Raw genomic sequence first — 22,585 nt, forward strand, 5'->3', positions numbered from 1 at the left:
GTGTTAAGACATGAGAATGGATTCTGAAGTTGATTAAAACAATCCTGGACTTTCTCTAAAGTTTCTCTGGATGCATCAGATGACAAAGATTCAAAAACAGCTTCTTTTGCTTGTGCATGGATGTCATTGACCAGTTCCTCCATTGAACCAGGTTTTTTCAATTGGAATGGTAGGCGTGACAGTCACAGGAGGATCCACATTTACTGGTTGGGATACTGAGGCTCCAACATGCCTCATCATAGGACACAGCAAAAGCAAAATAGGCCTTAAAGGTAGGGTAGGAGATTTCATTCTGATGCACTTTTTGTTAAATTAGTGTAACTTCTCTTTACAATCTGATAGCAACCAAGTAGTTCGGCAGTTTCGCTTTAAAACGAAGAATGTTAATCATCTGTGGAAGCTATAAAACGCTAAAAAATCAGCCAATCCTACGAGCGCACCTGTGCGTATAGTTGGCTGGTTGGCTGCTCTCTTCCTGCTCTGCGCGCATCAGAGAGGTACGTGCATGATGGCCGAAGTCACAGACTGGTTGGGAGGCATGGCTTCAGGATGAGTTCCGAGAGAAAGGGGCGTGTGTTTACTTTCAAAATCTGGCTGACTCTCACTGAGTTTTCAAAATCTTCTACCCTACCTTTAAAGAGCTCATCAAAGGCAGCAACTCCGGTCTGCGTTGAACAGAGAATGGCTTTTTGGTCCAGAACAATGTAGAAATTTTGAATGCTGTTCTTCCTTTCTCCAACACAGAGAAGAAACGGTTGGAAAGGCCCAGTGTCTCTCAGGAAGGCATCCATGCTTTGTCCCGCCTAAGAGACAAAGATTTTTACCTTAAATGTACACTTAAACATCAACATAGGCTCTTGGGGGGGGGACCATTTTGAAAAGAGGACTTGGATTTCTTTATCTGTGCAGAGTTGCGCTGGATGGTTTTCAGCCTCCATGCTAGGTAGCCAGAACCACTATGGTGCTCATAAAAATGTTCCTGTCAATCAAAAAAAATACGATCTTTTATATACTGATAATATGAATACATATAAAATCTCTGTTTTTTAGAATATGAGCACTGATCTTGAACAGACATATGATATGTTGACTACACTCACTCTATCATAATTGTGACTCTCCACAATAGCACTGTGGAAAGACATAGCATGTTCAGAAAGAAATGTTAATGTGAATACTTGTAACCATTCTTTGAATCTGGGTCCTTCAAGTTGGGGAACAAAGTTGTAATGCAAAGTGCATATGTTATGCGGACATTTACTGGGGGGATCCTCCTAATAGGAGACAGATGCATCATTGAAAAGATACTTTAGTCTAAAACAGCATTTACATCTAATATAACAGATGAAGCTGCTTGGATGTTCTGTCACCACAGTTGGTATATTAGTTCTAGATGATGACTGTTCTTGTAATATGTAGTGGCCCCTTTAAGAGAACATAGGTAGCTGGTCACATGATGTGAAATGATAAGATAAGATAAGATAAGATAAAACTTTATTAATCCCGAAGGAAATTCTTGTGCCAGAGGTATCAAGTTACATTAAATGCAGTTCAGTACAGAGTATAAGAGTATAAGTATCACTATAATCCAAATAAGAGTACAGTATGAGCACAATATACACTCAACAAAAATATAAACGCAACACTTTTGTTTTTGCTCCCATGTTTCATGAGATGGACTTGAAGATCTAAACTTCATTCCAGATACACAATATTACCATTCCTCTCAAACATTGTTCACAAATCTGTCTAAATGTGTGATAGTGAGCACTTCTGCTTTGCTGAGATAATCCATCCCACCTCACAGGTGTGCCACATCAAGATGCTGATCTGACATCATGATTAGTGCACAGGTGTACCTCAAACTGCCCACAATAAAAGGCCACCCTGAAATGTGCGGTTTTGTCTCACAGCAAAATGCCACAGATGCCACAAGCATTGAGGGAGCGTGCAATTGGCATGCTGACAGCAGGAATGTCAACCAGATCTGTTGCTCATGCATTGAATGCTCATTTCTCCACCATAAGCCGTCTCCAAAGGCGTTTCAGAGAATATGGCAGTACATCCAACCGGCCTCACAACCGCAGACCACGAGTAACCACACCAGCCCAGGACCTCCACATCCAGCAGGTTCACCTCCGAGATCGTCTGAGACCAGCCACTCAGACAGCTGCTGAAACAATTGGTTTGCATAACCAAACAATTTCTGCACAAACTGTCAGAAACTGTCTCAGGGAAGCTCAACTGCATGCTCGTCGTCCTCATCGGGGTCTTAACCTGACTCCAGATCGTGGCCGTAACAGACTTGAGTGGGCAAATGCTCACATTCGATGGCGTCTAGCACGTTGGAGAGGTGTTCTCTTCACGGATGAATCTCGGTTTACATTGTTCAGGGCAGATGGCAGACAGCGTGTGTGGCGTCGTGTGGGTGAGCACTTTGCTGATGTCAATGTTGTGGATCGAGTGGCCCATGGTGGTGGTGGGGTCATGGTATGGGCAGGCATCTGTTATGGACGAAGAACACAGGTGCATTTTATTGATGGCATTTTGAATGCACAGAGATACCGTGATGAGATCCTGAGGCCCATTGTTGTGCCATACATCCATGAACATCACCTCATGTTTCAGCAAGATAATGCACGGCCCCATGTTGCAAGGATCTGTACACAATTCTTGGAAGCTGAAAATGTCCCAGTTCTTGCATGGCCAGCATACTCACCGGACATGTCACCCATTGAACATGTTTGGGATGTGCTTGACCGGCGTATACGACAGCGTGCACCAGTTCCCACTAATATCCAGCAACTTCGCACAGCCATTGAAGAGGAGTGGACCAACATTCCACAGGCCACAATAGACAATCTGATAAACTCTATGCGAAGAAGATGTGTTGCACTGCATGAGGCAATGGTGGTCACACCAGATACTGACTGGTTCTGAGTCCCCAGACCGCCAATAAAGCAGAAACAAAATGCACATTTCAGGGTGGCCTTTTATTGTGGGCAGTTTGAGGTACACCTGTGCACTAATCATGATGTCAGATCAGCATCTTGATGTGGCACACCTGTGAGGTGGGATGGATTATCTCAGCAAAGCAGAAGTGCTCACTATCACACATTTAGACAGATTTGTGAACAATGTTTGAGAGGAATGGTAATATTGTGTATCTGGAATGAAGTTTAGATCTTCAAGTCCATCTCATGAAACATGGGAGCAAAAACAAAGTGTTGCGTTTATATTTTTGTTGAGTGTATATATATATATATATATATATATATATATATATATATATATATATATATATATATATATATATATATATATATATATATATATATAATTAAATACTGTAATTTAGAATTAAATAATTAAATACTTTGCCAACATTTTGTTATTTTTTTAAATAATGATAAAATTATATGTTAATCATCTGAGGTTGCACAGCAGAACCGTTATGCTGATCAGAAAACTGCTGTTGACCCCAAACTTTTGAACAGTATTCAGTTTTAGTTTGATTTTAATGGCACTTTTGGCCATGTGATCATGTGAAAAATCAAAGGTAAAGAAAAAAAACGTTTTTTATTTATTTTTTATTTGCCGTTCCTGGATGCTATTTGAACTCTCAGTCTTACATGCAATAATAATGTGGACACAATGAAACTAATCTAGTAATTTAAAATAGGTTAATAATCAACCAAATTACAATACATATTACATTTAAGGCCTATTCTGTAGTCCTTAGTGAAATGCACTTTGTAAAATACCTCTCTTAACACACATCACAACACACCTGATCACAAGTCCTCACACCACATTGGCCAGCTGGTCTCCCAGTTTTGGAATGTTCTGAATATGAAAACACACAGTTTCCCAGCAAACGTGCTGCTAGCATTATTTGACTTGGTGGCCATTACTAGAAACTGTTGGTACTGTTGTGTGCAGTCGGGAGCCTGGGTGAGTTGTGCTGCTGTCGTTGTTTCTTCTGCTGCAGCTCCCCTTGGTGCCTGCTGAGGGCGAGCTTACAAGGATATGGCTCTTGTCTTGCTCTTCTTTCATGAAGAGATCCACAAGCAGAATCTTCTCCTTGTGGATCTGCAGGCTAATGTCTTTCGGGATGTCTGGAATCAGCCAGTCCACAATGTCGCTCATCAGCATTACAACATTCTGGCAGAAATAAAAGAATGGCAATCGTTACATTAGTGATAAGTCATTTTTCTTACTTTCATCACAAAAATATTACCATGGATGTGGATGACAGCATGGATTGTTTGTAATGTGCAATCATTTATTGTCAGTTTTAATCAAATTTACCTTGCTCTAGGACATAGCCGGTAACCTGCACAAAGTCTTGCACAGTAATTCATCTATTCATTCAGCTGATATCACAAAACATAATTGTTTTGTGATATGAAAAACACTGATGACCGTTTCTTATTTGCAGTTACCGTACTTTTTATTTTTTGCTTGTGGTTCAGGTTTAACATTAAATAGTTAGGAGGCAGATTAAGATTATGGTTTATTCATTACATTGAACACATTTCAGAAAGACTAAAAATGTGTAGTCATAACACATGAAATGTGGCACATTATTAATACTCCTTTTGCTGATACCAGGCAGCAAGATGACATCATTAACATTTAGTCTTGGTAATTTCTGGATATGGTTTGTTACACAAACATTATTTGTATAATGAAATTTTGCTTTAAACTGCCATGTTAAAACAGTCAATTATGACTATACACTTAATATTGATCCATATTACAGTGACTGTCACTAGCATTTTGTCACTTTTAGGTTACAACTGCTTACGCTAATGTAATAACATCAAAGACAATACAGATTCAGCTTAAAATATAAACAGACACATTTATAATTATGTTAACAGCAGTACCTGGAAAACAATTACAAAGGCCAGTCGGACAGCCAGGACGGTCCAGAACTCCTTGGAAATCTCATATGGTGTAGATGACCAAGGAGGTTCTCTGTAGTCTTTGTACCTTTAAGGAAAATAAAAGCAGAATTCACAGTTGGAAAATGAATGTTGTATGTATGCAGATGATATTGTCTTCTTTATTCAATTCTTGCATGAATGCAGTTTGATCACAGCAGACTTGGTCTTTTTGGTAGCTTTCCACCGAGGAGCTCTCCTTTTTTTAAAACTAATATATTAATGTGTGAAAGAAGGTTCCTGGTTTGAATCTGGATGAAGATGGATATGTTCATTGATGTGTGCAATTAAAAGTATATCCAGTGTTGGTGGAGCCTACGAACATTATTACTGTAGTTTTAGTTTATTCTTCTTAATTATTATTTTTCTTCCATACATTATTTGATGCAGCGTATGCATTGACCGATTCAACCAATTCAAACATCAAAAAAATTAGTTCATTGAGGTAATTGCCGGAAAACTATAAACCTTGTTATAATATTCAAAATACTAAGCACTTTTTGCATAATTATATGGAAGTTTATAGGGAAGTGTTCAAAACCACCTTCACCTGACCTGCTCTTCTTAAAAATTTGGTCTCAGTTAAGGAAACATGGACTACTCCCCTATTGTTGCTAACCACTTATTTCTAGTTTCTTTCTGTGGCAACACGCTGGTGAGATGACCAGCTTAATTAAACCTAACAATAGCAACAACGCCACCTCGGGAGATTGCCCAAGGACACACCAGTATTTCGGTAATGATGTCACAATCTCAAAGAGAAGGCACTTTGTTTCAGTACCCAGGGAGGCAAGACACGAAGTTCCAAGGCAATGAATACTTCTCCCCGGAAGGACCAGGAGGCGAGCGATTGCTGCCACTAACGAGGGAGTGGACAGTGGCCGTTCAGAGCAGCGAGCAACAGCAGTCTATTCACATAGGGCGGGTCCGGCTGTGTGGCTAACCACCCAAACGATCAGTCACCATACACACACACACAGTCATCGAAGCAGGGCTTTCACCGTCAGCGAAGCAAGGTGTTCATGTCAGCGAAGCAGCAGTGTTCCCACACGTATCATGGCTCCTGTCCGCATCAGTGCGAAGAACACCGCTACCGATCCCAAGGAGTGAGGAAGTCAGCTACAACCATTGAAGAGGAGCTAACAGATAACAGATAACCTTTAATTGGGTAAGCCAGAACAGCCTGCGCCACAGCAGTGAGCGCCGCTACATTTCTCAGATAGTACATTCACTTAGTTGCCTTAAAAATGGAGTTACATAAAAGTTGACGGCATCTTCATGTCATTTGATCAGGTTAGACAGGAATGTTCTTTACCAGCTCAAATTTATTTTAGATACCTGCAAGAGTCTTTTTTCTCGTCTAGAGGTGATACATATGTGTACCTATTTTCCTGACTGTAGGTCAAACAGGGACCCAGATCTCATTCTAGGTGGCGCTGCTGAGCCATGTGGCCACGCTACATGATGATAAGGTGATATGAAAAGGTGCACAGGGGCTGATGTCATGAGCAAGTACGAGGCAGGATTAATAAATCAAGAAATACAGCAGTTTTCTCTATGGTGGCGAAGGGTCAACTTTCGTGGCGCTGCCACACCCAGATGGTGTAACCTCGATTTGCGCATTTGATAACTTTTACTCAACCATGTCTTCAAAACCATGTGACAAAATCTGAGGTCTATCAGAGTATTTCACTAGGAGGAGTTCGCTCAAATACGGGGTGTGAAGCTCTGCAAATCTGCCTGAACACAGTTTATACTGCCAGTAGGTGGTGCTTTGAGAGTATGTGACAGGCTGCTCCATCCACGCTGTGTGAAGGAGCGCTATCGCAGGTCCTTTCTACCTGCTGCCAGAGTTTACAATCAGGCCTGCTCATAGTAGCTTATGTGTATATGTATGTGTAGGTATGTATGTGTATATATATATATATATATATATATATATATATATATATATATATATATATATATATATATATCCACTCCTAGCTAAAGCCACACTACCTTCTGTATAATAACTTGGTCATACAGTGCAATAACTTTCTTTTTACAGCGCTTACGTATATAAACTGAAGGCACTTTATTCTGTTATATTCTGTCACTTTATTCTGTTATTTAATTAAGCATTTTGTTGTTGCTGCTGTAACACTGAATTCCCCCTGCAGGGAACTAATAAAGGATGATCTTGTATTGTCACAACATTATCAATCTTCTCAGAATGACAGGCTCATCAATGACAGGCCCACATACTTGCATGAAGTATGTGGGTTGTACTGCAAAAAATTCAGTAACTTCCTGCGTAATGACGAATGGTCAACTTTGAGGCCACACCCCAGCCACACTGTAATACCTTCGAAAGAGTTTTGGAATGCGTGTTTCCTATGGTGTCCTGAGTGGACACAGTGAATTTCAGCTCAATTGGCCTTGAGTTTGACGTGTGGCCCAAGTCTTGCTGTTTTTGGTAACACACAGTTACAACAGCCCCACATTGGAAAGTACACCAGCTAGAAACTCATCAATACAGATTTATTTCATTTCATGCAACAAAGAAGAATAACACACATTCCCAAAGAAGGTCCCCTTTGAAAGTCATACTGGGCTTCTAAGCTTGATTTCCCACCTGCAAATCTCAACGGAGTAGCCGAGATGTGATGGATCCATGGTTTCTTTGCCTTCCTGAAAGTGGCTGACATTAAAATAGGACAGTGTGTGGTTGACAAAACCATGCATTGAGCCGTCAGGGCTGTACATGTACTGGTAGACCATTCGAGGGATGAAGTCTGAAGTGAAGGAGATGACAAATGCCTAGAGAAAGAGAAAAAGAAAAAAAGAGGTATGGTTGTGTGTGTGTGTGTCTGTGAACAATTACTAAACATTAACACACAGATATTTGTGAAACATAAAGTCATTGGCACAAACTAAGTACAAACTAGTACTGATATACTCCAAGTAATTATTCATTGGGGTGCCCTTGTTGGCCCGTTTCCCATGTTGGCGATGACAGAGTTAAAGATTTTTGTTCAGAAACAGAGTTTTCAACCTTAAAAGTTCATCTGCATACTTTCAGCTACAGAAACCATTCATATATCAAAATGTTCAGCTTTTTCAGGTCTTTTCAGCTATGGGAATTCATATCAGAGTTCTATTTATAGTTTTCAAATGGTTAAAAAAGCTTTATTTTATTTTTTTTAGATGTTGTCGTTTAAAGCTTTTTTTTTCTTATAAATAATGATAAATTTGTGTTCATCTGCTTTTGGGTTTTGAATTTGTATACAGTGGGTACAGAAAGTATTCAGACCCCCTTAAATTTTTCACTCTTTATTATATTGCAGCCATTTGTTAGCAGATAGGGAGAGGTTAGAGAGTTGTGTAGATGTGATGGAAATTTTATATCTGTATATGCAGCCTCTCCTTTAACCCTTGTTGTTACTTCCCTGGGACACCCGACCTCCTGTTTTTCAGCAAAGTAACAAATCGTGTTGTCTTTTGCCATTCAACATTGATGTCTGGGACCTTCCCAATATACAAGAGAGAGTTAATTGTGGATATTATGAGCATGAGATATGGGGACAAAAGTTTAACATATTTAAATGTCTGGACAGCTGAGTTAGGTTTCCTATTAGGGGGATTCCTCAAGATTAGAAGAAAAAAAAACAGCAAAAGGTTGTTAAAAAAGTAGAAAAATTATGGAAGAAAGAATGTTTTCAGATGTGGAAAGAAGAACTGAAACCAATGAGAAACATGATTCACACACAAAGAACACCAGACTCGCACATCTCCTCTTCTTTTGTTTCCACAGTTGGTGGCTTTGAAGCTGGATCCAGACCTCAAAGGCAACCCACCTCTCCATCCTTAAGCTCCACCACCATGCAACTCTACAATAGCCAATGAGGAGAAAAACAGACTCCACCTTGAGTGGACACAAGGAACACATTCAGAAGCAGCTGATCCTGAAGTGCGGGTTCCATCACAAAACTCTGCAGCTTTTATCTTCTCCACTTGCACATAGACTATGTCACTCCCAGCAAAATGCAGCCTTCAGCATGCCTATGCTTGAAGAACCAGAACCTTCACCAGGACTGGAAAATACAACTTCCATGAACAGTTGACATCACAGCAGCTCACAACATCCGCTCACAACATCAGTTAACATGGGGAAAATCACCGCCGGAGGACAAAGAAGGATGGAAATCCTGATGAATATCTAATTTCCCTGACAGAATGGACTGAAACTGGACTTTGACCAAACTTGACCAAATGCTCTCTTCAAAAAAATAAAGAGAGAGAGAGAGGAAAGAGACGAGACAATACAGAAGGAGCTTCAGGGGGTTGTTGGAGAGGGATGGACTCCTGCTGACAAGCCAAACCATTTTGTGAGGCCAGAAGAAGGTACTACATCTCACACACACACACACACTGAGCAGATTAATACACAACCCTTTGAGAGCTCAGACAATAGATATATGTTCAATACACATCTGATCATTCACAAGTTTTGACCATTACAGAACAAATCTTGTAGACTCAGGAGTCACACATTCTGTGATAGAAGTTTTAGAATTCACAAAAGCCTGAACTAAGTAAAGATTATGTGTACTCTGTTGGTGCATTAGGTCAAACAATAAAAACTCTTGCTCTTCAAAGTCTGCCCCATTGACCCTGGGCAGGGACTTGATGTGCAAATTAGGCCTTTGTTTGAACTCAAACCCAGAAGGCATCAAAGCTGACTACTAGGGACCAATTTTCCACACTCCTTTATCCATCACACCTCATGACCTGAGGTATACATATCAATGGAAATTGCAATCATCAACAGCCCAATCTGAGTTTATCACAGCAGCTAGAAAATTAATTTTAACAGCTGCAACAGATTTTATGGCACCAGAGGATCTGCATTGTACCTCTCATGTGTCAATAGGACCTGATGCGCCATATGAGGAAGGTTGGCTGATAGGCTTACATTGACACACATAGTCACAACACATATGTGCCATATCAGTCTCTCTCACACCAGCTCAATGTAACATGTACACCATAAACCATTCAGTCCCACACATCGCACTCACCAAACACACATCACATAATTGGGAAGATTTGGGCCCATTTATGAAATCATGTCAGCGCGCAACAAATTGGCAAGAAACACCCGATTGATCAATTCTATTTCTACAAACACTGCAGTGCTATTCTAGATGCTTAACATCTGTTGTGCACACTCAAAGACAAAACCAGCTGGTACCTCAAAGCACTTCTAAATCTTTGTTTTTTTTTGTCCTCCAGTTCGTTCAGAGAGCCAACTCCTTTCCTTTCCTTTGCTTTCCTTTTTTTCTTTTCTTCCAGTGCCAAGGACACTGTAAGAGTTCCACCATTTACAATAAGTCTCTCAGATAAGGTCTTGAATCATCTCTTGTTCTGGCTCCCAGCACACCTTTGTTGCAGCATGTTGATGACATTATGACCTGCAGCCCGGCCAGGGAGCAGTGCGAAGTCAACAGTCAAACTCTTGCAACATCTGGCTCATGGTGGTCACAAAGCCATCTTTTCCAAACTTCACTTTGCCCAGGAAAAGATTGTTTTCCTGGGTCATGTCATTTACTTCTGAAGGAAAGACTCTTTCACCACAAAGAGTAGCTGCAATTCAGAATCTCCCAAAACCATCCACAAAAAACAGATGATGTCCTTTCTTGAAATGTGCTTTTCTTGTAGACAATTCATCTCCCACTATGCCATTCTTGAGGCTCCACTCGCCTCCTTCATTCATGGCAAGGGTCTACAAACACACAAAAGACCACATGGACTCCTGAAGCAGAACACTGCTTCACTGCACTAAAAGCTTGCCTTACAGACTGCTCCAATCTTGGGCCTACCTGACCCTACCAGGCCTTACACTCAGATTACAGATGAAAAGAATGCGTGTATGACTTCTGTTTTGTGTTGCAGGCTTATGGGAAACGATGTCTCAGAGCTGTGGGTGCTGCTGGAAAAGCAGTTATGACCTCCAGAAACATTGTGGGCTCAGATGATTCCATGTGCTGGATCCATGCTTTCACTTGAATGAAAATCTTCTTACCTCTCCACAGCACAGTGACTGAAATGCAACATCCCACTTTTAGAAATGTTTAACATCACTAACACTAACTAACATCATCTAACATAACTGTCAAATGATGCAAGGATTTTAAACTCTGCTACCTTCTTTCCCACACTAGATGACAGACAAGAACATAACTGTGTTGCTGTCCTTCAACAGGTTTACTCCCCAACACTGGATATACAAGAAGCCCCATTAACTAACCCTGATTTTGGTTCTTTTGTAGATGGCTCCGCCTCCCACAAATGGGTCACAAAAATGTTAGATTTGATTTTGTCACTAATCATGAACCTTTTGTCTCAGATTCACTCCCCTCTCATTCTGCACAAGCAGCAGAACTAATAGCATTGAGACCTGCAAACTGAAGCTAGAAGCAAGGTCTTTACGAAACGCAAGTGCAACCCTTCATCCTTAATCCATGTTTGTTTCACCTCCAGTCTCTATTCCCAGCATGTTACAGCTATACAGTCCCTTGCCACACCACAACAGAAGACGCTGCGGAGATGCTGTGATGCCACACCTGAGAAGCAGCATGGCAGGGACCTGATAACAAATGTTCCCCACTTCGCTAAATTGACACATGGGTTGGTGGACCATGTGTCAAAAAGGGAGGAATCCAAAAGGCTTTCAGTTCATGTGTGGAAGTTTTTATGAATCTTGTATGGTTTGTTTATGCAACACAATGCAGGTAATACCAAAACAGTCACACACACCGCTCACTCACCACCAGACACTACCAGGACAGACCATTTTAATATTAACCTCGGATGACATTCTGCATATCACTCTGCCAGTGGAAGTGCTGTCGAAAGATAAAATGCCACCAGCAACAGTTGCATGAAGCAAAGAACACAAGCACCATGACCAATGACATACAGTTACATTAGTTAAGGCAACTTTGGCAAATATAATATTGTAGTTGTTTAAGATTAGCGAGATGAAAATCAGAGGAACTGATGTTATAACCAGCTGCCTTGAAGTAACCTAAAATGGCAAACGACAAATGGCCATCCCTTTGAGTGGAGCCTGTAACCAGGCAACTCCCCTCCACTGGCCTATGTGAGGATGACACGTTACAAATTGCAAAACTTATCTTCCACTCTCTCTCAAATCTCAGACAGAAACAGATGAAGCCAGCCCCTCCACCACTGCTTACAAATCACCCTATGATTTCCAACCTGGCGAGATGATAAGGGGCCTGAGAAGGAAACCACTGGCACTCTGGCAAGGTCCATTCCAGATGCACTCCTGCAGGTCGCAGAGAGAACTACGTGGATTCATGTCACCACTAAGTCAACAGAGGAACTCAGATGCAAGGACAGATGAGACGAGGACGATTGAGGACAACACAAGGAATAACCCCTACGCTTGTTGTTTTTACATCCCTGATGATAGTGATAATGTCACTGACATCATCAAACATATGCAAGATGCTGTTTGAACTCTGCTTGCAGCAAATTCGTGGTTCTCCTGGCTAAAGTCTTAGGATAGTCCACAGTGACTATCCCAGTTGTTATTTTCTTTTTCACATAGCATCCTAATTCCATGCATATTGAAATGACTGACTAATGTGCTCACTAATAAGATAATCCAATCCTCCACATATGTCCATGTAAATGTTGACAGCGCCAGTCTCAAAAGCTTGCTCCATTTCATGTTCCTGATCCCAACCAGTACCCCAGTTCAGATTCTGACTCTGATGATGACATCTTGTAGATGCAACCCTCCTCCACCCCAAGCACCTCCCGATCCATGCAGTTCAAGGCCTCCCCTCTCCTGCTCTCCTGCTTCTACACCACCACCTGTTCTAGACCAGGGGGGGTCTTCTGATCAGCGGCCTTTCCGCTTGAGCTTTCTTGCTGGGAGACTTCAACGCCCATGTGGGCAGTGACAGTAACACCTGGAGAGGCGTGACTGGGAGGAACGGCCTCCCTGATCTGAACCCGAGTGGTGTCTTGTTATTGGACTTCTGTGCTGGGCATGGTTTGTCCATAACGAACACCATGTTCGAGCACAAGGTTGTCCATCGGTGCACCTGGCACCAGGACACCCTAGGCCAATGATCGATTTTGTAATCGTGTCATCTGATCTTCGACCGTGTGTTTTGGACACAGAATAGTGTAATAATATTTGAACAGAGGGGCTGAGCTGTCAACTGATCACTACCTGGTGGTAAGTTGGATCCGTTGGCGGGGGAAGAGGCTGGACAGGCCCGGCAGGCCCAAAGTTACTGTGCGGGTCTGTTGGGAGCCTTTGGCCAAACCCTCTGCTAGGGAGATCTTCAACTTCCACCTCCGGGAGAGCTTCACCCAGATTCCGAGGGAGGTTGGAGACATTGAGTCGGAGTGGACCATGTTTTCCACCTCCATTGTCGATGTGGCTGTCTGAAGCTGTGGCGGCAATCCCCGGACCCGGTGGTGGACACCGGAGGTCAGGGATGCAGTCAATCTGAAGAAGGAGTCCTACCTAGCTGATAGGTATCGGCAGGCCAAGCGCGCTGCAGCGAGGGCAGTTGTAGAGGCAAAAACTCGGGCCTGGGAGGAGTTCGGGAGGCCATGGAGGAGGTCGGCCTCAAAGAGATTCTGGCAAACCGTCCGGCGCCTCAGGAGGGGGAAGCAGTATTCCGCCAACACTGTATTCAGTGGAGGTAGGGAGCTGTTGACCTCGACTGAGGGGGTGGTTGGACGGTGGAAAGAGTACTTTGAGGGTCTCCTCAATCCCACCAACATGCCTTCCATTATGGAAGCCGAGGTTGAGGACTCAGTGGTGGACTCGTTTATCACCTGTGCTGAAGTTGCCGAGGTAGTCAAAAAGCTCCCCGGCGGCAAGGCACCGGGGGTTTATGAGATCCGCCCTGGGTACCTTAAGTCTCTGGATGTTGTGGGGCTGTCTTGGCTGACACGCCTCTGCAACATCGACTGGCAGACCGGGGTGGTGGTCCCTCTTTTTAAAAAGAGGGACCGGAGGGTGTGCTCCAACTCCATCACACTCCTCAGCCTCCCTGGGAAAGTCTATGCCAGGGTACTGGAGAGGAAAATTAGGCTTATAGTCGAACCTCGGATTCAGGAGGAGCAATGTGTTTTTCGTCCTGGCCACGGAACGCTGGACCAGCTCTATACCCTCCGCAGGGTGCTGGAGGGTTCGTGGGAGTTCGCCCAATCAGTCCACATGTGTATTGTGGATCTGGAGAAGGTGTTCGACCGTGTCCCTCGCGGCATCTTGTGGGGGGTGCTCTGGGAGTATGGGGTCCATGGCCCTCTGCTGAGGGCTGTTAGGTCCCTGTATGGCCGGAGCAGGAGTTTGGTTTGCATTGCCGGCAGTAAGTCAGACCTTGTTCCCGGTGCATGTTGGACTGTGGCAGGGCTGCCCTTTGTCACCGGTTCTGTTCATTATTTTTATGGACAGAATTTCTAGGCACAGTGAGGGACCGGAGGGGATCTGGTTGGGGAACCACAGGATTTCATCTCTGCTTTTTGCAGATGATGTTGTCCTGTTGGCTTCATCGAGCCAGGACCTCCAGTGTGCACTGGGACGGTTTGCAGCTGAGTGTGAAGCGGCTGGGATGTGAATCAGCACCTCCAAGTCTGAAGCTATGGTTCTCAACTGGAAAACCTGTCCCAAGTGGAGGAGTTTGTGTATCTCGGGGTCTCGTTCACGAGTGAGGGAAAAATGGAGCGGGAGATCTCTTCTTAAATATCTTTCATACATCTCTTTTTATACATTGCTTTTTTGCACTGAAACTGGTTGACGGCTTTAAGTCGTATAGTGACAATAAAAGGCATTCTATTCTATTCTATTATATATTCTATTTTATTCTTGTTAATTCATTTAAGTTCATGTTTTTGTTTGTTGTCAAACCACTCCGGCCCAGTCTGAGGTCCTGAGCACTCTGGAGAAGGTTTTCTTCCAGGATATCCCTCTACTTGGCCGCATTCATCCTTCCCTCGATTGGAACCAGTCATACTGTCCCTGCAGCTGAAAAACAACCCAACAGCATGATGCTGCCACCACCATGCTTCACTGTTGGGACTGTATTGGACAGGTGATGAGCAGTGCCTGGTTTTCTCCACACATACCATTCAGAATTAAGGCCAAAAAGTTCTATCTTGGTCTCATCAGACCAGAGAATCTTATTTCTCACCATCTTGGAGTCCTTCAGGTGTTTTTTAGCAAACTCCATGCAGGCTTTCATGTGTCTTGCACTGCACTAGCTAATGGTTGCAATATAACAATGAGTGAAAAATTTAACCTCATATTTGATTTTGCTCCCTGTTTATATTGCTCATAATTCAAGTTTTAAGTTACTTAATTTCAAGATTTAAAACCCCTTCCACCCCAAGCCCATTTTTAAGGCAACAGCTTGAAAATGGCATGCCCAAAATGAATTGAGTATATCTCAGCAACCACTAGGTGTATTTGAATAGTTTTGGTGTCATAATAAAGGGGACACCTGGGAGATTTGCACAGTTGTGTAAGTATAAATCACCTCTCTCTCCTTACAAATGATGTAGATGAAGCAATCGAGTTATCTCAATCTGTAGCTAAGCTTGTGGACACTATCTCTGCAGAGTTTTTATTTCATTCAGTCTTAAAATTTAATGAACCAAACTATATATTTCACTTTTAAGTCACTGTTGGTGTTCATCACTTCTATTTACATCAGTTTTTACTTGTATACATACGTTATAGATACACACATCTATAGGTTATAACAGATGTATAAAGCAGATAGGCCATGCCCACCTAATGCTAAGCTAATACCTTGACAAATATGCAGGCTCATAACTTTGCAATGGACGGGTTGATTAGGGTGATTGACACCTCTATCAAAAGGTCAGAACCAATAGATTTGACAGGTAGTAGTACTATTAGTGCTAGACTCACCAATGACCAGCCACATAGAAGAAAATGCATTTTATGCTAAACGACCGTTGCCACATTCTCCCCCCAAAAAAGTCCTCCACAAACATAATAAATGTCTAATATTTTTAGTCTTGAATAAACACAGACATGTTGGTCTATCTGAACTAAGCATTTATTGCCTTCACATATGACTGATTATTGCAAATGTACAGAAGAAAAACTGAATTTTTTTGTTACTCGCTCTATTTTTTACTTTTATATTCTTTATATTCTAATTTACCAAATGTTTAAAATATAGCAAAACAACTGTAACAGTGTCAATTGGTAAAGTCTCAGCTTTCATATGACCCCTTGTTTGTTTGTGTGACTTGAAGTATCACAGAGCTAGCAATAACCATGTGGCAAGTGGGTCGACTTTGATATGAGAATTTTATTTTGATGAGTGATAATTGATTTGCATGTTGTTGAAGTTATGTTTGATGTGTGTAAATATGGCTTATATGTGCTTGTAGTAAAGTTTCTCCTGTTTAATTTGATATGCAATATGATTATTTTTTTACATGGTTAGTACAGTGTTATATGGCTTTTATTTTTGGGTGCATGAAAAAGCCCCCAAAATTGGGGGCCATGGGGTGGATAGGGTTAAACATTTTGACATTTTTACACCTTTGTCCTCCTGCTTTCACTTACACAGGCAGCTGTCACCATGGAGACAGGCTGACACAGCGTTGCATGCAGAGGACCAGTCACCTACTTTTTTATCCATCATTACACATGGCATCTGCCATATTCATCTTTATAGAGATGTTTGCCACATATCCACATCAAAATCATTTACAGTCATAGTCTCTCTAAGGCTCAGGCATTATTCCAATAATTACAGATAATTAATATAGTTTATTTTAGGCTATTTTTATTTATCTATATTTAATTCAGCTCCTTTATAAGTAATTTAGCCAATGTTAGTGATTCAGCTTATGTTCAGACTAATTCAGCTCCTTTTATGAGTAACTAGCCTATGTTCAAAGTGATTCAGCTTCTTTTCAGAGTAATTCTGATGTGTTTTTATAAATTACATTCAGATTTAATATTCTCAGTTCAAAGCAATCATTTGGGTCTCTGTCAGTGCACTGCACTCCCCGTGACCTCCCACATAGTCAGGTGTTTAATAGATGGCACTTCCCTCACCAATCAGCTGTCGACCCGTCCCTCTCCTGCCCAATCATAGCATAGCAAGAAATTTAAAAGCCTCTGTCTCTTCTTCAGCTGTCTCCTGATCGAATCCGGCAACCCTCCTCTACCCCAAGCACCTCCCGATCCATGCAGTTCAAGGCCTCCTCTCTCCTGCTTCTACACCACCACCAGGTCTAGACCCAGGGGGGTCTTCTGATAAGCGGCCTCTCCGCTAGAGCTTTCACCCCTTTCGGACGTAGTCCTCATGACGGGGTCTAGATTCAGCTTCTGGGTGCATGAAATTATTGTATTAATAAATTCATTTCTCATTGAGTTCGCTGAGTCTCTCATGATTGAAATATACACATGTGGACAAAATTGTTTGTACCCCTCTTTTAAGGAAAGAAAAACCCACAATGGTCACAAAAATAACTTGAAACTGACAAAAGTAATAATAATTAAAAATATACTGAATGTAAATCAGACATTGCTTTTGAATTGGACAAAAATGATGGTACCCTTAACTTAATATTTTGTTTATATTTTGTTGCACAACCTTTTGAGGCAATCACTGCAATCAAAAGATTTCTGTAACTGTCAATGAGACTTCTGCACCTGGCAACAGGTATTTTGGCCCATTCTTCATGAGCAAACTGCTCCAGTTGTCTCAGGTTTGAAGGGTGCCTTCTCCAGATGGCATGTTTCAGGCCTTCCACAGACATTCAATCGGATTTAGATCAGGGCTCATAGAAGGCCACTTGAGAACAGTCCAATGCACTTAGCCATTCTTGGGTGTTTTTAGCTGTGTGTTTTGGGTCATTATCCCGTTGGAAGACCCATGACCTGGGACTGAGACCAAGCTTTCTGACACTAGGCAGCACATTTCGCTCCAGAATGCCTTGATAGTCTTCAGATTTCATTGTACCCTGTACAGATTCAAGACACCCTGTGCCAGATGCAGCAAAGCAGCCCCAGAACATAACCAAGCCTCCTCCATGTTTCATTGTAGGGACGGTGTTCTTTTCTTGGTATGCTTCATTTTTGCGCCTGTGAACATAGAGCTGATGTGCCTTGCCAACAAGTTCCAGTTTTGTCTCATCTGTCCAAAGGACATTCTCCTAGAAGCTTTGTGGTTTGTCACTATGCATTGTGGCAAATTCCAGCCTCACATTTTTATGATGTGCTTTCAGCAGTTGTGCCCTCTTTGGTCGTCTCCCATGAAGTCCACACAGCGACGGATGGTGCGATCTGACACTGATGTACCTTGACCTTGGAGTTTACCATTAATGTCTTTGGAAGTTGTTCTGGGCTCTTTAGTTACCATTTGAATTATTCGTCTCTTCAATTTGTCATCGATTTTCCTCTTTCGGCCACGTCCAGGGAGGTTGGCTACAGTCCCATAACCTTAAACTACTGAATAATATATAGTCACGGGAACATCAAGCTGCTTGGAGATGGGCTTATATCCTTTACCTTTAACATGCTTGTCTATGATTTTCTTTTATTTACTTTCTTATCTCCTGAGACAACTCTGTTCTTTGCTTTCTGTGGTCCATGTTCAGTGTGGTACACGCTATGTCACCAAACAGCACAGTGACTACTTGTCACCCTTCAAATTGGCAGACTGACTGATTACAAGTTTGAAGACATTTGTGATACTAATTAGAGGACACACCTTAGTTTAACATGTCCCTATGGTCAAATTATTTTCAATCTTTTCAATCTTTTCTCGGGTACCATCATTTATGTCCATGTGTGTGTGTGTGTGTGTATATATATATATATATATATATATATATATATATATATATATATATATATATGGGGTATTGTGTGTAGAATTTTGAGGTAAGATGTTAATTTAATACAATTTGGAATAAGGGCAGCCCTTATTCCAAATTGTGGAATTTATTAAAAATAGAAAACCAAGAAATCATTTTTACATAAGTGTTCACAGCCTTTGCTTAATACTTTGTTGATCCACCTTTGGCAGCAATTACAGCCTCAAGTCTCTTTGATGCCACAAGCTTAGCACACCTGTCTTTTGGCAGTTTTGCCCATTCTTCTTTGCAGTAATTCTCCCTAGTCTGAGGTCATGAGTGCTCTGGAGCAGGTTTTCATCCAGGATATCTCTGTATATTGCTGAATTCATTTTTCCTTCTATCCTGACTAGTCTGCCAGTTCCTGCCTGCTGAAAAACATCCCCATAGCATGATGCTGCCACCACCATGCTTCACTGTAGGGATGGTCTTGACCTGGTGATGAGCGGTGCCTGGTTTCTTCCAAACATGACGCCTGGCATTCACACCAAAGAGTTCAATCTTTGTCTCATCAGACAAGAGAATATTGTTTCTCATGGTCTGAGAGTCATTCAGCTGCCTTTTGGCAAATTACAGACAGGATGCCATGTTTGTTTTACTAAGGAGTGGCTTTCATCTGGCCACTCTACCATACAGGCCTGATTGATGGATTGCTGCAGAGATGGCTGTCCTCTCTCCACAGAAGAACGCTGGAGCTCTGACAGAGTGACCATGGGGTTCTTTCCAAATAATGTCCAATCAACTGAATTTACCGCAAGTGGACTCCAATTAAGCTGTAGATGTTGTGGATGTTTATTCTGTTCCCTCACCATTTGTTATGATTTTTCTGTCATTTGCCTTCCTCCTCCTCTGATCCCTCTTTCCTCCCTCTTGTCCTCAGTGTTGCTGTGCTCCCCGTGTCTTATTCTGTAGTCCTGTCTTCCCTGTATGTCTCCCTGCCAGTTTTTACTTCCTCCTAGTTCCCTCCTCCTAATTACCAGCTCCTCCCTAATTGTGATCACCTGTGCTGTCTCTCCTCTATTTAAGCCCTGTGCTTCCCCTTTGTCTTTGTCAGTTTTTCCCATGTGAACCCCTTGTGAACCTCGTGTGAATCCCTGCTTGTCTCTCTTTTTGATTTCCTGCCTTCCACCGTCTCGTCGTCCTCCTTTTTCCTCTGTGTTCTTCATCCTCCCATCATCCTCAGGTTTGGTTTTGTGTTTGACCTCCTTTCTTTTGTGTTTTTTGTATTTTTTGTCTTTTGCATTTTGACTGTTACTGTTGTTCAGTAGCCCTCCTTTTGTTCTCCCGCTCCTCTGATTATTGTTGTAGTTTCGCTTTAATTAAAGCTCCCTTTTTGTTGAACTTTACTTTTGTCTGCGTCAGGGTCCTGTTAAAAACCTACACCACACATAACAGTAGAAACATCTCAAGGATGATCAGTGGGAAAAAAAATGCAACTGAGCTCAATTTTGAGCTTCACTGCAAAGGCTGTGAATACTTATGTAAATGTGATTCCCTAGTTTTCTATTTTTAATAAATTCAAAAAATGTAAAAAAATAACTTTTTCCACACTGTCATAATGGGGTATTGTGTGTAGTTTTTTTGAGGTAAAAGATTCATTTAATACAATTTGGAATGAGGCTGTAACATGACAAAATGTGGAAAAAGTGATCACACGACAAGAAGAAATCTTCTGTTATGCGCTTGTTGAAACAGCACAATAGAGTCTTACTGAACAACTGCGTTTTCTGGCCTCTATACAGTAAGTCTTGCTGAACGAATGTCCGTGTTGTCTGGCCTCTAGCTCCGGCACAGTACACCAACTGTATGTCCATGCGTGAGCTGCGAGCGCCATTACATCTCTGATGTCAACAACAACTGAGGAACTCTCGCATACTTGCTAATACTCCCACAAGATTAGATTGCATATAAAACACAACAATCAGGTGAGGGTTAAAGGGGAAAAAAACTTAAAAAACACAACCTACTCCACAATAAATATATATATATATATATATATATATATATATATATATATATAGTACAGACCAAAAGTTTGGACACACCTTCTCATTCAAATAGGTTTCTTTATTTTCATGACGATGAAAATTGTAGATTCACACTGAAGGCATCAAAACTATGAATTAACATGTGGAATTGTATACATAACAAAATCAAGAGAATGCCAAGAGTGTGCAAAGCAGTAATCAAAGCAAAAGGTGGCTACTTTGAAGAACCTAGAATATGACATATTTTCAGTTGTTTCACACTTTTTTGGTATGTCTACAATTCCACATGTGTTAATTCATAGTTTTGATGCCTTCAGTGTGAATCTACAATTTTCATAGTCATGAAAATAAAGAAACCTCTTTGAATGAGAAGGTGTGTCCAAACTTTTGGTCTGTACTATATATATATATATATATATATATATTATCATTCATATCTGTCATATAGCCAAAGCTTTATCTTTTCAGATTGTTGAGCAAAAAAAATTTAAATGCAGATTCTCCAGCAAAGCAAAGCAATCGTTCACATCAGCATTCAGAGCTGCAGCAATCAAACTTGCATTTTCTTCAGGAAATGCTTTTCTAGCTTTTTCTTGCTCCTTTGAGCTTGATTGGACATTGCTACACACACCTTCACAGGTGTGGAATTTTGTGATTCATGATTTGTGTAAATGTTTATTTATTAGAGATTATATTGCTATGCTACATGCAGTGCCTTATTTTTTAATGTTTTTATTATTATTCTGAGATGTTTACTGTGAATATACAATGATGTTTACTCAATGTTTTATATGTCACAACCTTTTCTTCAGAATCAGAATTGTGTTAGAATTGTGTAAGTGAAGAGTTTTCACATTACAAGGAATTTTCCTTAGTGATTTAGTGCATACATTAAACATAAAACAATTAACATGTAATAAGACGCATGCATTGGGTAAAATAAAACAAATAAGATAAAATAAAATAAAGTAAAGTAATTTAAACTAAATAAGGCTATAAATTGACATATGAATTTGCAAGACTTCATGGCTGGAAGAGCTGAGCTTGGTTGCACATTGCTTCACACACCTAATGCCTGCCACTTTTTTGTCACAGACGTGTGTGTGTGTGTGTGTGTGTAGGTATGTGCTTGTTGATACACCGTTTCTGCTTAATACATTATGTCAATGCAATTTTTGTTTGTATGTTTCAATAAAAAAAGTTGCTAAGATTGAGTAATGTAACGGAATATATTACAAATTACGTTTTAGGGTATGCAATCTGTATTCTGTGATGGGATACATTTTTAAGGAATCCTTCCTAACATTAACTGTCTAATACAGGGGAGACAGCATGATGATTTGGGGCTGTTCTGCTGGATACAGACTCCGCAAGAACAGAGAACTCCCTCCCCCCTGCAGACGTTACGCCCACAAAATGACGTCATTTTTTTATCTCGGACCGCCCGTGGTGCCGCACTCTTGTGCACATGGCCCAGGCAGAACTTTTTCTCTCAAGGCTGTGCGTCAACCATGCTGTGACTGGTCGGAATTTATTGTGGGCGTGATGAATGTGGAGAAGCTCAAGAGCCTCTCCAGGTATATAGGTAGGTGTATAAACAGCACTGATTCAACAGACTTAATTAATTCAACCATGGATGTTTTTGAGGAGCAGCTTGCTGAGGCAGTGAGGAGATACGAACATCTCTACAATACATCGCTGAGG

General features: G+C 41.4%; 1 protein-coding gene across 4 annotated transcripts in view; it reads right to left on the minus strand.

Annotated features, from left to right (window-relative positions):
* Positions 1–3,571: 3,571 nt before the first annotated feature.
* ano1b (anoctamin 1, calcium activated chloride channel b) overlaps positions 3,572–22,585 on the minus strand; it is an 87,257-nt gene continuing 68,243 nt past the window's right edge. For 2 of the 4 annotated variants that reach the window (XM_028430657.1, XM_028430656.1), the window contains 3 exons: positions 7,567–7,751; positions 4,893–4,998; positions 3,572–4,164 (listed from right to left, as the gene is read on the minus strand). In XM_028430657.1, the coding sequence (XP_028286458.1) occupies positions 3,892–4,164; positions 4,893–4,998; positions 7,567–7,751 (564 nt within the window). In that variant the 3' untranslated portion in view covers positions 3,572–3,891. Of the gene's footprint in view, positions 4,165–4,892; positions 4,999–5,825; positions 6,089–7,566; positions 7,752–22,585 lie in introns of those variants that run through there. The other 2 variants (XM_028430659.1, XM_028430658.1) reach the window with 2 other exon arrangements.

The sequence above is a fragment of the Parambassis ranga genome, chromosome 19, assembly GCF_900634625.1.
Source record: "Parambassis ranga chromosome 19, fParRan2.1, whole genome shotgun sequence".
Lineage (NCBI taxonomy): Eukaryota > Metazoa > Chordata > Actinopteri > Ambassidae > Parambassis > Parambassis ranga.